The 12959-nt window shown below is 45.1% G+C and overlaps 1 protein-coding gene across 16 annotated transcripts in view; it reads right to left on the bottom strand.

Moving 5' to 3' along the window:
- Window positions 1-12959, bottom strand: part of RIMBP2 (RIMS binding protein 2) — a 169164-nt gene that overhangs the window by 49203 nt on the left and 107002 nt on the right. For all 16 annotated transcript variants that reach the window (XM_081893223.1, XM_081893224.1, XM_081893219.1 and 13 more), the window contains 2 exons: window positions 10541-10745; window positions 1299-1450 (listed from right to left, as the gene is read on the bottom strand). In XM_081893223.1, the coding sequence (XP_081749349.1) occupies window positions 1299-1450; window positions 10541-10745 (357 nt within the window). The remainder of the gene's footprint in view (window positions 1-1298; window positions 1451-10540; window positions 10746-12959) is intronic.

The following is a 12959-nucleotide window of genomic DNA, read 5'->3' as shown; positions in this document are numbered from 1 at the left end:
CAATTAAAACAGGAAGAGGTCTAGAATCATTACAGGAGTAACCGCCCAGGTAACACCGGAGTGTTCAGACATAGCAACAGACCAAAGTTTTGTGTTTCTTGAGTGAGCAATGAGAATCAGCGCTCCCGGCCCTCCCCTGCCCACCATGACCAAACTCCCCCTTGAGCCATGCCTGAGGTGAACCAGTTTGCCATTTCACCAGAAGCAGCAAATAATGGTTCTGCTTGCCCTGGAAACCGGGGTTTGATCCTAGGTTGTGAGCCTAGTTTGCAGGGCAAGTGCAAAACCATAGTTCACTGGGTTGGACAAAATAGGGAATTTCGGCTCATCTCAAAAGGACTGGAGGGACATAAGAGGATAAGGGAGCAGGGGTGTGAGGAAAGGAGGAAGTTTGCCATTTCCAAGGTTCCTCAATTTTTGTTCCAATAATAATAGTAATAGTAATAATAATAATAATTTATTTACACCCCACTCACCTGGCTGGGTTTCCCCAGCCACTCTAGATGGCTTCCAACAAAAATTTAAAAATATAATAAAACATTCTGACTTTTGTTTGTACTTAACGTGCAAACTCGACCATTTTCCTTGGGATTGGTGCAAACATTCATGTTACCTACATCACGTATGGGGAACCTTTGGCCCTCCAGATGTTGCTAAACACCCCTTAGCCCCAGCAAGCATGACCAAAGGCAAAATATTCAAAATATTCAAAATATTCTGAAGGACCTGAAAATTTGTTTATGTATGCCACAACTGCAGCCAGAATGGTATTTGCCCAGAGGTGGAAAGAGGATACTGTACCAACCAAGGAAGAGTGGCTGATTAAACCGATGGATTAAGCCAAAATGGCAGAATTAACAGGTGAAGTAAGAAATCAAGAGGGAGGGAAATGATTAAAGAGTGGGGAACATTTGTAGAATATATATATAAAAAAAAATGGGATACAAGTAGGGCTAACTTAAATCAAGCAATTAAAACTTTAATCAAGACAAATTCTAGAATAACTAAAAAATGGAGTACAGTAATGCAGTGTTAACAATTTAAATAAGACAAGAAACCACCAAAGGGGGGAAGTCTAATATGCATTTGTATTGGAAGTATGTGATTGTAAGATGTGTATCTGTAAAACTGAATGTGCGTGTGTGTGTGTGTGTGTGTGTGTGTGTGTGTGTGTTAAAAAACCTCTGGAGAGCCAGAGGTTCCTTAAGCCTGATCTATATCATCAGCCCTTCTTAACGAAAAACTAGTCCCAACAGTTGAAGAAGAGACAGGTTTGTCCAAAGCCATTTTCAACTTACGTCTGATTCAAACCTGCATCTTGGGCTGCCAGATCGTGACCGGGTCAGGAAAGTTGGCTTGATGGACAATTGCTCTGGTTTGTCACCGGATAGTTGTAGGGGTCGTATGAACTCTGAGATCACACAGTGGCCTCCTGAGGAGCTTTCATGACCTGTGTGAAAAAGAGAAAGGAAGTAACATCTCAGGAAACTGGCAGGTATAGTGGTGATCTTCAGCAACACACAAATTATTATTATTATTATTATTATTATTATTATTATTATTATTATTATTATGGACCGCAGTTCCATCACCTTATGTTCCAGACCCCTTAGCTACTGATTTTAGATTACAGGGGTGGGCGGGGACTCCTGGGCCCCCCCATCTCTTGGCTTACCTCTGACAGCTGCCTATGTTACTTAGTCTTATGATGACACTGCATGAACATCAAATCACATCTTTTGGACAGTTCCCATTACACAACCAGTGATGGGAGACAACTTCCCCTTCTTCCCAAGCATTTCCATACACTAACATTGGCAACAGGATGTTCGTGGGCTCTGAGGAGGACCAGCTGTACCCCTAGAACCAACCCAGAAAGGTGGATCAAGAGAGTGGTAGCTTGAACACATGGAGATTAGTGATGAGTGAACTCTTCTCAGCTTGACCTAGAAATCAACCACCAATTATGAGTATTTATTTTTTTAAAGAGAGAGCTTTGGAGAGAGCTAACTTTCCCCCAAAAGGTATCCATTAGCTCATCATGTTGGCTACATGGTATTGAGTTGGTTTCAAATCCCATCAGCCTCACCCAAATCCTGTACACCAGTTGCTTCCCACATGGAGCTCAAGGAACATCCCAAGTGGGGATTCTTAAGGCTGCAATGTGCTGTTTCTGGCCTTCTGAACAAGATAGGGGAGCTGTCCAACAGCAATGGTGCTGAATGTTGAACAGGAGAGCAGCTGTTTAGGATGATTTGAGGAGGAAGGCCAATTGCAAAGGCCAATTCTCCTTGTTACTGTCCTATGGCATGGGTAGGCAAACTAAGGCCCGGGGGCAGGATCTGGCCCAATCGGCTTCTAAATCTGACCTGTGGACGGTCCGGTAATCAGCGTGTTTTTACATGAGTAGAATATGCCTTTTATTTAAAATGCATCTCTGGGTTATTTGTGGGGCATAGGAATTCGTTCAACCCCCCCCCATATAGTCCAGCCCCCCACAAGGTGTGAGGAACAGTGGACTGGCCCCCTGCTGAAAAAGTTTGCTGACCCCTGTTTGGCAACGAATCCACCAGATAGGTGCATGACAACAAATCAGGGAGCCCTGCTGTCTTTGCTAAGAGTCCAATGCCTCCCCTCGATGCATTTATCACATGAATTGCAAGCCTTTGTGTTCACTTACATCTACTGACATCACATCATCACCAGTGTGGCACCCTTCAACTGTTGCAGGACATCCCCTTTCACCAACTCTCCAACAGGTGGAGTCCAAATAACATCTGGAGAGTCAACCACATTGACTACCCTTGGATGAACTTATGTTATCACATTCACAGTGTTATCCCTAATTGGCTGGGAATGTGTGGAGAAGGAGAAAGAGAAGAAATGGCTCTAAAGGGGTAACAAAGACAGTCACAAACAAAATGGGGGGGGGATATGTTTGGGACTGTTGTTTTGAGGGCATTTCCAAAAAGCACAACTTTCGTACCAAGAGCTGCCCAAACAACATTTGACACAGACCTTATTACTATTTTCATCTTCTCCCAGAAATTAATAGTCTATGTCTCTATGACATAGCTGCAGTCTACTTGCAGCATCTGAAAGGTGCTAAGATAGACTTGAGTGTCTCTGAAAGACAGCCATTTTGTTTTATAGCTGCCCTGAGAAATCGCTTCTACCGTAGGCAAAATGGAGGGCACTCCACAGGGCTAAAGAGTCCAGACCGCAGGGAGCCCTCCAGAACCAGATGCCATCTCTGCATAGAGTCGCACAGAGGCTGATGGCTCAAACTTCAACGGGCAAGAAGGTAGCGGGGGTGGGGGGGTGGAGAGATAACTTGCATATTGGATGTGTTTTTAATTGTTTTGTTTTTCAATGTTTTTTGTTGTGTTTCTGTTTTTGTAATGTATCGTATTGTCTTGTTTAATTCTTTTTCTTCTTTTTGTAATCTTTAAACTGTTAATAAATATTATTTTTTAAAAAAAGAGAGATAACTTGCAATGGGTTGGTGTATCTGTCTTATTTTAACTTGCTCACATTTTGGACCATTTCACACATTGTGTGGCAGGGAAAGCTTAGTGCTGAAGTGCACAAGTAATTGCCAGGACCTAGGTAGTGAACTCCGGCAAATTAACTGCTTATCACACGAAAAGAATGGCTATAATAAGCCTCTCCATTCAAATTTAGGAGAGTGCAATTAAAGTGGATCAAAGTTCTCTGTCACAAATCTACACCATGCATTTAAAGCTCAAGGCTTCCCCTAAACAATTCTGGGAGTGGTAGTGTGCCAAGTGTGCCAGGAACTGTGTCCTGTGATGGCTAAATTACAGTTCCCAGGATTCCCTGGGAGATCCCTAGTGTTTTAAATGTGTGTTGAATGTGATTTAAATGTATGGTGTGGGTGTGAACCCAACGAATTTTGCTGTTAAGAAAGTGATGGGGAAATACATAAAGAAGGTATCAGATATATGATTCATTCATGGAAATGCATAACCACTCCACAATCAAATCAGGATGCTCATTCTGGCATAACTGCCTTGCAAACAAATCAGAAAGAATGCTCAATAAAAAGCAGGCAGCGTCTAATTCCCATGGAAGCTTTATGCAAGAAAATCAGGATGAATGCTCAATAAATGGGTCTTTTGCAGGCACCTGGAGATCTTTAAAGCATGGCCAAACAATGGGGGGAGGAGTAATGTAAGAATGGGACACAAACATGTGTATCTCACTCAGGAAAGCTGGGATTAGCTCTCTATATATTTGGACACTAAACCTGGTTCTTTCTGGATGGAAAGGGCTATACCACAAGGACTCTTCAGATTGGTCCTAAGTTTGCAGTTTGCAGCAACACCTTGCACGATGGCATCACCACCTCCAGGCAACTGTTTTACAGCAAAGGGGTGGGGGTGGGGTGGAGCATGACAATAAGCATTGTATTTAAGCATTGCATTGTCTATCTGCAATTACTAGGGCTATGAAGCCCCACAACATGTAGTCTGGGCTAGGGAAGAAATGACAGGTGTAAGGGGCTCTTGAAAGCACACCAGAGAGCGGAAAAGAGCAGGCAACAGCAAACTCATTTTTTGAACTGATTTCGAGTCAGAGACCTGGATGAGTCAGATATAAATTTTCACCCTGAACCATATGCACAGATCCAGGCTTTGAAAAGTAGACTGTAGACTATTTTAATTAAAAGGAAGGGGGAGGGAGGCAGAGAGGTTCGGAGAGGATATTTGAGGATGTCAGCACCGTCCTAAATTGGCCGCTGTGGCTTTGCTACAGCTGCTGCTACTGCTGATATAATTAGGCTCCATTTGCTATTTTCTGTTTCCATATTTGCAGCTCCCAGGGAACAACAGTGTAGAGCAGAGGCAAACAGAGTACGGCACGTCCCTCCATCCCCCCTCAAAAAAAGAACCTTGCTTCTTCAAAACGGCCATTTTGCAGACACAACTTGCTGCAGCATTTATAGATTTTGTCAAAAAGTCAAGGACCTACCAGTAATTCCGCACCAGATGGGGTATGACCACCTTGTCAAAAAGCCCTATGGAGTCCCAACACTTTGGTTAAAGAAGCAAATGCACTTTCCCCCTCCTGCTTGTACACAAATATGGGTGCACCCTTTCCAAACTCACATTTGTGGGTGCTTGGCCCAGAGGTGCTCTCAAGGCAGGCTTCCGGGGCCCTATTCACAAGAACCTGGTTAGCTACATTTTGAATTACCTTAAGTAAAAGAAGACACATTGCTATCTTAAAGAGGGAGTGGAGTAAGACAAATAAGTCTAGAGCCTGACATTACTCAGGACTGCAACACCTCAAGGACCATCTCTCTCCATAGAACCAAGCCAGACCCTGCGATCATTGTCTCAGGCTGTTATTCATGTGCCTCCTCCATGAGATGACTGGAGGGTTATTGGTTTGTTTTTGTTTTTATTATGTACAGTGGTACCTTGGGTTACAAACACTTCGGGTTACAGACTCCACTAACCTGGACGTAGTACCTCAGGTTAAGAACTTTACCTCAGGATGAGCAGGCGGCAGCGGGAGGCCCCATTAGCTAAAGTGGTACCTCAGGTTAAGAATGGTTTCAGGTTAAGAACGGACCTCCAAAATGAATTAAGTTTGTAACCTGAACCTGAGGTAGCATTGTATTTTGTGTTTTTTATGTTGTGAACCGCCCTGAGATCTACAGATGAAGAGTGGTATACAAATTTAATAAATAATAATAATTAATTAAAGTGTACCACTGATTCAATTTCTGCAAGGGATCTGCAGGAAATCTGCTAGTCAGCCCAAGTTCCCCAGATTCTGTTCTGAATCCCAAAAAGCGTCTTGAAGCACATAAACAGCTGGCTTTCAGAGGCTGACGCCATGACTCATCCTCTGCAATTGGCTTTAATTATTCTGAAGCACTGTAAACTATGAGCACCATTCCTTCCCAGATGAAATCATCCCAGTCGCCTGAGCATATTCATCTAGACCAGGGCTGAAGAACCTTCATGAGCCCTGGGAAACACATCATTCCCTTATGGGCAACCTTCTGAGGCCCATATGCTACTGGTGATGGGCAGAGAGCCCAAAGCAAAAGTGAGTGGAGCAAAGACATTTGTGTTGGCAAGGAAATGGGGCAATTGGCAGGCCCCCAGCTAGCTCCAGCCCACTGGCCAGTGTGCAGGTCAATCTCCAGTCCTTGTTGCAGCTTCTGCAACCAACAGCTTCAGAAGCTGGGGCACGCAACTCAGCAGAGATAACGCGCAAACAGAAGCATCAGGAGAGGTTGTGTAAGCATATTTACAAGCAGTTTATTCAGCATGCATCTGGACAAAAGGAAAACATGTCTGATCCCCTTCGTGTCCAAAGCAAGAACGCTAAAAGCGAAAACTATACACAAACAGAAGTTCCCAGCAAGCTGTGCTGGAGTAAACAGGCATGTGACACACAATAATCATGCCTGTCCCTTAAGGTGGAACGGAATAGTCTAACAATTTGTACACCAACCATTTTGTTTACGCTCACACATGTCTGTCCATCCAGGCGAGCAAGAGGTATTGTCTGAATTCAAGGGCACATTCCAGTGAGGTGAAAACAAGGAGGGTATGAAGTATGGGTGGTGGGGTGTGTGGGTTGGGGAGATGGGGTGCTCAATGGCAAATTCAGCCTTGTATGGAATGGCCTTAAGAACACAAGGCTCTCCTGGACTAGAAAGGCCCAACTAGTCCCGCCCCCTGCTCTTACGTTGAGCATCCCAATGCTTCTGGTAAACTTGGAAGCAGGACGTGAGTGCAACAGTGCCCTCCTCAGTTTTAATTCCTAGAAACTGGTATTCAGACACCTCCTAAACAAGGCCCAGGCAAGAGCCCCACGGAAAGCAAAAGTATTCACTAACAGAAAACACTGCAGTGTGGCAGACTCCTCAATTTAAAGGTCTCAGGGCACAAATTAGCCAGCAGCACTTAAAGAACATTTGCACAAAGTAATTCATACTGCTATTGATTGATCAATTATGGACTATTCTGAACGCCCAGGAGAGCGCATTAAACTGTCCTTGATATCTGATGAACAGAATATCTTACTGATTGGCTGTGCCAAGAAGATTGCTATCTTTTTACCCAGAACGGATTCCCAATTGGCTGCAGCTGGAAGACTTGTGTGACTTTTCAAAGTGGATTTGGCTTGTACAATTTAATGCAACCTGACAAAGCTTTTTGTTTTTACATTTCCCACGTCCCAGCTCTGAACCCAAAGTGTGTACACATGGCAACAGTCCATAATTCAGCTTTTCAGGTTCTGGAAGTTTAAAAAAGATTGCTCCAACACCCAGGAATGTCAAAGAATTCTGATGAAAATACAGAGAGAAGCAGTAATTGCTGGTGTTCGCTCATTTGTCCCATGTCCACAATAGAAATCAGCCCAGCAAATGAATGTATGCTTTAATCTCTTTTTGGCTTATTGCTGATTTTTTGTTTTGAAATGTTTTTTTCCGATCATTTTATTCTATGCTAACTGCATTGACTTTTTTTTTACAGTCAAGCGGTATATAAACTTTCTGAAATAAAATACAGTCATACCTCAGGTTACAGACACTTCAGGTTGTGTTTTTTTGGGTTACGGACACGCCAAAACCCAGAAGTACCAGAACGGGTTACTTCCGGGTTTCGACGGTCGTGCATGAGCAGAAGCACTAAATCCTGCTTTGCACATGCGCAGAAGTGCCGAATCGCAAACCTGTGCGTGCACACACGTGGCGCTGTGGGTTGCAAACATGCTTCCTGCACAGATCACGTTTGCAATCCGAGCGTCCACTGTAAATAAATACAAAATGGTACTTGCTGTTTTCATGTTCAGTCTACAAATGATACGCAATCATAATGGTTATTTTCCCACTTAAACTGTGCATATTTTGCATCGAAGTGAACAGCCTTTGCATTAAAATAAATAGTGTGGAAATAATTATGTCAATAATTACATTAAATTCATTAGCTGCAGAAATAATTAGGTAGATTCCATTAGACAGCAACTAACATACTATTTGGCTGAAACCGAACTGCCATGAAGCAGAAACACTGCTGACTCTGTGTAAGGCAGGTTGGAAGGAAAATCATCCTTGCAAACACCAGCCCCAGCACCCCACCACATTCACCATCTGAGGCAGATGCTTCACTCTGTTTAATGTCAGAGCCGGTCCAGGTGATGGATGAGAGAAGAATGCTATGGAAGTTGGGCCCTTAGTTGCAAGGGTCCAACCTTTGCTCAGTGCAGGAATCCCACAACTACAGCATCCCGGCAGAGTATCTTCCAACCTCCACTTAGATACCTCCAGCAAGGCATTGGGTTTGGTCATCCTGGTAAATTCTATTTGAAGAGCAGGGTAAAAATCTATTAAATCCGAAATGATGGTTGCTCAGATGTCTGCATACGATCAGGAATATCTGCTGGGCGTTGGGTATGGCCCAGTAAGGTTTCCTTGTATACACAGAAGCAGGAATGTTTCCCACAAGCAGAATTTGGATTGAACTAGGTTGTGTTTAACAAAGTGCACCAAATCCACTCAAAGATATCTGAAAGCAGTTCCCATAAGCAGGTGACCTAAACATGAATGAAATTTATTTCAGGGTAGAACTCTGAACGAGCTCATTCTCACGTGTGTGTGTTTTTAACTGTTTATAGACTCTTTGGGCCTTTAAGATTCACAATCATTGGGGGAAAATAAATCAAACTATTCACATTGCATTGTATGTGTGAGCGTTTTGATGCTTTCCACTGCGACAGTTTGTAACATTCTGAATGCTTAATTCCACCCCCTGCCTCAACTCACAGAGGATGAACTTGAATTGAAACATGCACAGAACAAATTCATTTTGTAAAAGGGTGAGTGTTAGCTGGAATTAGTTACTTTTCAGACAAATTGAATTTGGACTAGTTCCTTTTTAAAACGAGCCTTTCCAGGCTCTGCCCACGACTTCATATAAGGGTCAAGCCAGAGACATGCACGTTTATTTAAACTCACCCAGAAATCCAATATCAGATGTCTGCTAGCTTTAAGGAAAATAATAGGGAAACTCCTCAACTCACAACACACAGCTTTGTAGTTGAACTGGCAAGCGTTTGTTCAATAATAAGCACACACACATGTGACATCTGAATTGGCCCAACTTGCCAGCACCAAGCCTCATCAGAGGGCAAGGGCCTGTGGGAGACAGAACTATGTGTGCAAATTGGCACACTGGAATGGTTCCAAGTGTCCTCGGGTGACCCTCCAGCCAGCGATGCAGCTGTGACCTTTGGAAATTATTGATGCACTTAAAAGCAAGCTAAGGAGATGAGGCTCTGCTAGTTAGCAGCAGCTACTATCGGCAAGACAGAAAAGCCTCAGCCAAAGCCCCACCACCACCCCAGATGATCCAAACAAAAGCTTTTAGGCAGAGGAAGGGGGTGCGGAGGTGCAGTCTGCCCCGGGTGTCATCACTGAGGGGGTGACAAAATGACAAAAATATGAGATTGCTTTTTTAAAAAAAAATGGGCTCATGAAACTTTTTAGTTCAGTCAACAAATGTAACGAAGTGCGGAGGCCGGCACTTACTGCGGGGCCTGCAGTGTGCCCCAGCCACATGTCTCTCCTGGGAGTGACGTGGGGGCTTGGGCTCCTGCGGGCTCCATGCTGCCTGAAATGGTCACAGTCTTCCCTCTTTTATGCAAGCCTGCTTCCTCTTTTGTCCTCTTATGTGGGGAATGTGTTTACATTTGGGGGTGATGCTCATCCTGTCCCTACTTCATGACCCTCTTCCCCTTGCACACAGCAATCTTTCCCCACCCATCACTTGCCATTTTGTCTGGAACAGAAAGCTATGATTGGTGCTTGTCTTGAAAAGCTGGATTGCAGAATGGGGTCTGATCCTAGTTTCCAGTCCTGGTCCACTCAAGAGGGGGTTGAGAGAGGGAGAGGGAAATATAAAAGCTGAATTCCATCAACTTCATCATGCTGCCTGGTAAGGGAAGGAGGGAGGGAGCAGCTCTGGTCTGTTTGTTCATGACGTATAGCCTTCCTCAGTCTGATGTCCTTTGGATGCTGTTAGCCTACGGCTCCCATTGTCACTGACCATTCACCCTGCTGCTGGTGCTGATGGGAGTCGAAGGACTCCAGACTGGGGAAATGCCAAACTATGGTTTGGCATTATATATGAACTACTCGTTGATATTCCAAAACACATGATGGCATTGATTTGCTCTAGCTTCCGGTACTACAGTGGTACCTCGGATTAAATACTTAATTCATTCCGGTAGTCCGTTCTTAACCTGAAACTGTTCTTAACCTGAAGCACCACTTTAGCTAATGGGGCCTCCTGCTGCCGCTGTGCAGCCAGAGCCCGATTTCTGTTGTCATCCTGAAGCATAGTTCTTAACCTGAAGCACTATTTCTGGGTTAGCGGAGTTTGTAACCTGAAGCGTCTGTAACCTGAAGTGTATGTAACCCGAGGTATCACTGTATTCCAGAAATGGGCAGATCTTTCTAGGCATTCTACGGACCAAAGCACTCAGCTCTTACCTTTGCCTAAGGATGTGGCAATTCCGTTCATGAACTGGGACAGGGATTTGCTAGGTGAGCCAGGGATATCCGTGGATGCCAACGAGTTACTCGTCAGGAGATCAATCTTCCCAGCTTGCTGCCGAAACCTTTCCAGTTCCTTGGAGAGGAGGTTAAATTGCTCGCCTTGCGTCCGACATTTCTCCTCTAGCTCACGGACCTTAGCCTGGGCAAAGGGAGAACACCAAAACTGAGATCACGGCACGAGGGGTCACAACATTTGGAGATAATATGTTGTGGCTTTTCCCTTGGGGTGGGTGCAGGCATATTCACATGGGAATAGGGAATCAAGGAGCTGGTGTGACCCCCATTTAACTCCCCCCTCCTATTCTTATGGCCGTTAGATGAGCCATCATGGGGTGCATAGGATGGTACAGGATTGCACCCTCAAAGGATAAAAAAATGAATTCTGATGGGCTGTGGAATCTGGATCTACACATTGGTGCAGAGTATTTGGGTGTTTTGTTTTGGCACACGCAGCCCTGGTTATGAGGAACTGCCTTCAGAAGAAAGGAGGGAAAGGGCCCATTTGGCCAAGCACTCTCTTCCCTCAAGAGACCAGGGTATCCCAACCCTGTGAACTTAGGCCAGGCATAGCAAAACTCGACCCTCCAGATGTTTTGAGACTACAATTCCCATCATCCCTGACCACTGCATCCTGTTAGCTAGGGATGATGGGAGTTGTAGTCCCAAAACATCTGGAGGGCCGAGTTTGCCTATGCCTGACTTAGGCACTTCAGTTCCAGGAAGCGAACTGGGGTTCCATAAAAGCAAAGGATATGCTAAGCTGTTGTTAGGCTACAGCCCTGCCAGCAAAGCTGATTGCTGGATGCCAGATCCACCACAAAGAGGCAATCTGGTCGCACCATTAAGCACCTAGATTGCTGCTCACCATGCCACTGTGCACAGAAAGAGAAGGGCGAACTTATAAACTGTGGTTCGGGCATGTGGTGAAGCAACCAGGTGACGGTTCCACTGTGAAATCAATGCTTAATGGGATTTACTCTCACAACTTCATGCAGATTAGAGTTCTCTGTGTTTGCTAGCCATGGCTGCAAAGGCTGCAATCCTAACTCCGCTTACCTGGGAGTAAGCCCCATTGAATTCAACTGGATTTACTTCTGAGTAGACTTTGTCAGGATTGAGCTGTAAGCATGGTCCTTTTATAAGATTACTGGTTTGCTGGGGGTTGGATTAAATGACCCTCAGGTTCATGCCATCTCTACAATTCTATGATTCTATGCTCAGGAAGAGGACATCCAGGGGTTGAGGTCAGATAAGAGGGGGATTAGATCCCCATTATGCCTCACTTTCAAGGGTGTCTGGCTGTTGGAGTGCTTGATTAAGATGGGTCTTTTGATTACAGTCATCACTGGCCAGTCACCCGCCACACCATGTCCCAAAACAACGCCATGAATTGGCCCTAACAGAACATATTCAAGAGTCCACACTCCAGAAAATGCTCAATAGCCCCCTTTTTAAAACAAACAATGAATGAATAACTTCCAGATGTTGCTGAATTGCTTTGTTCAATAATTCCAGCTGGAACAGGAAGCAGCATGAACTTCAAGCGAAAAAGCTTTGGTGGTGCCATTTTCCTTTACCGAACCCACAAAAGCAAAGCTTTGGAATGGATCTCTTAGTCGAACCCAGAACACCAAGGTTTGAACTCAGCTCCCTTGTGTGGGATCTCAGCTGTTTCTCCTCCTCCTCTGGGTCACTGCAGTCTGCTTTACTTGCCCCTGGGTCCAATCTATGCAGCCACCCAGAGAGGGAATGGCAAGTGAAGGAAGTTGCTTCCCTGTCATCACTCTACGAATGGCCAGAGAGGGCAGATGAACAAGCAGCAACTGCAAAGAGGAAAAGGAGCACCAGAAACGGGAGATCCGGGGTTTGACAGCAGCCCCCTACATGAGTGTAGGGACCGCAGCAGAAACTGCCTTCCCAGGTTGATGGACCCCATCTGCCCCTCACTTCCCTCTGCCTTCTTCACCATTGGACTCACTCTTGGTCTTGTCTGCTCCATCTGCCAGACCCTGTCTTCATATGCAGGGGAAGTCCCTAACTCATTGAGGGTTTGACACCCACTGGCTACCCTCACCTGGTTTACCCAGCCAGTCAAAACTGTGGCTGCTGTCACATGCTGACAGCTTCTAGGAGCCACAAGTGAGGGTCTAGTGCAGGGTGATGGCCAAAGGTGGCAAACTACCCCAGAAGGAGCATGACAGGGGAAGCATCACTTCCCTAACAGCCCCCACATGGTGCACACCCCAAAAACCTGATCTTTCCGCAAGATCAGCGTTTCTTTCCACTTTGAGTCATTTTGCCTGAGGTGTGTTGAGGCAGGGCAAGCGTTGAATGAGGGGAAGAGTTTACCATG

This window comes from Podarcis melisellensis (genome assembly GCF_964234715.1).
Source record: "Podarcis melisellensis genome assembly, chromosome: 16".
Classification (NCBI taxonomy): Eukaryota; Metazoa; Chordata; class Lepidosauria; order Squamata; family Lacertidae; genus Podarcis; species Podarcis melisellensis.
Note: the sequence above shows the minus strand (reverse complement) of the source record. Positions and strands in the feature narration are given on the sequence as shown.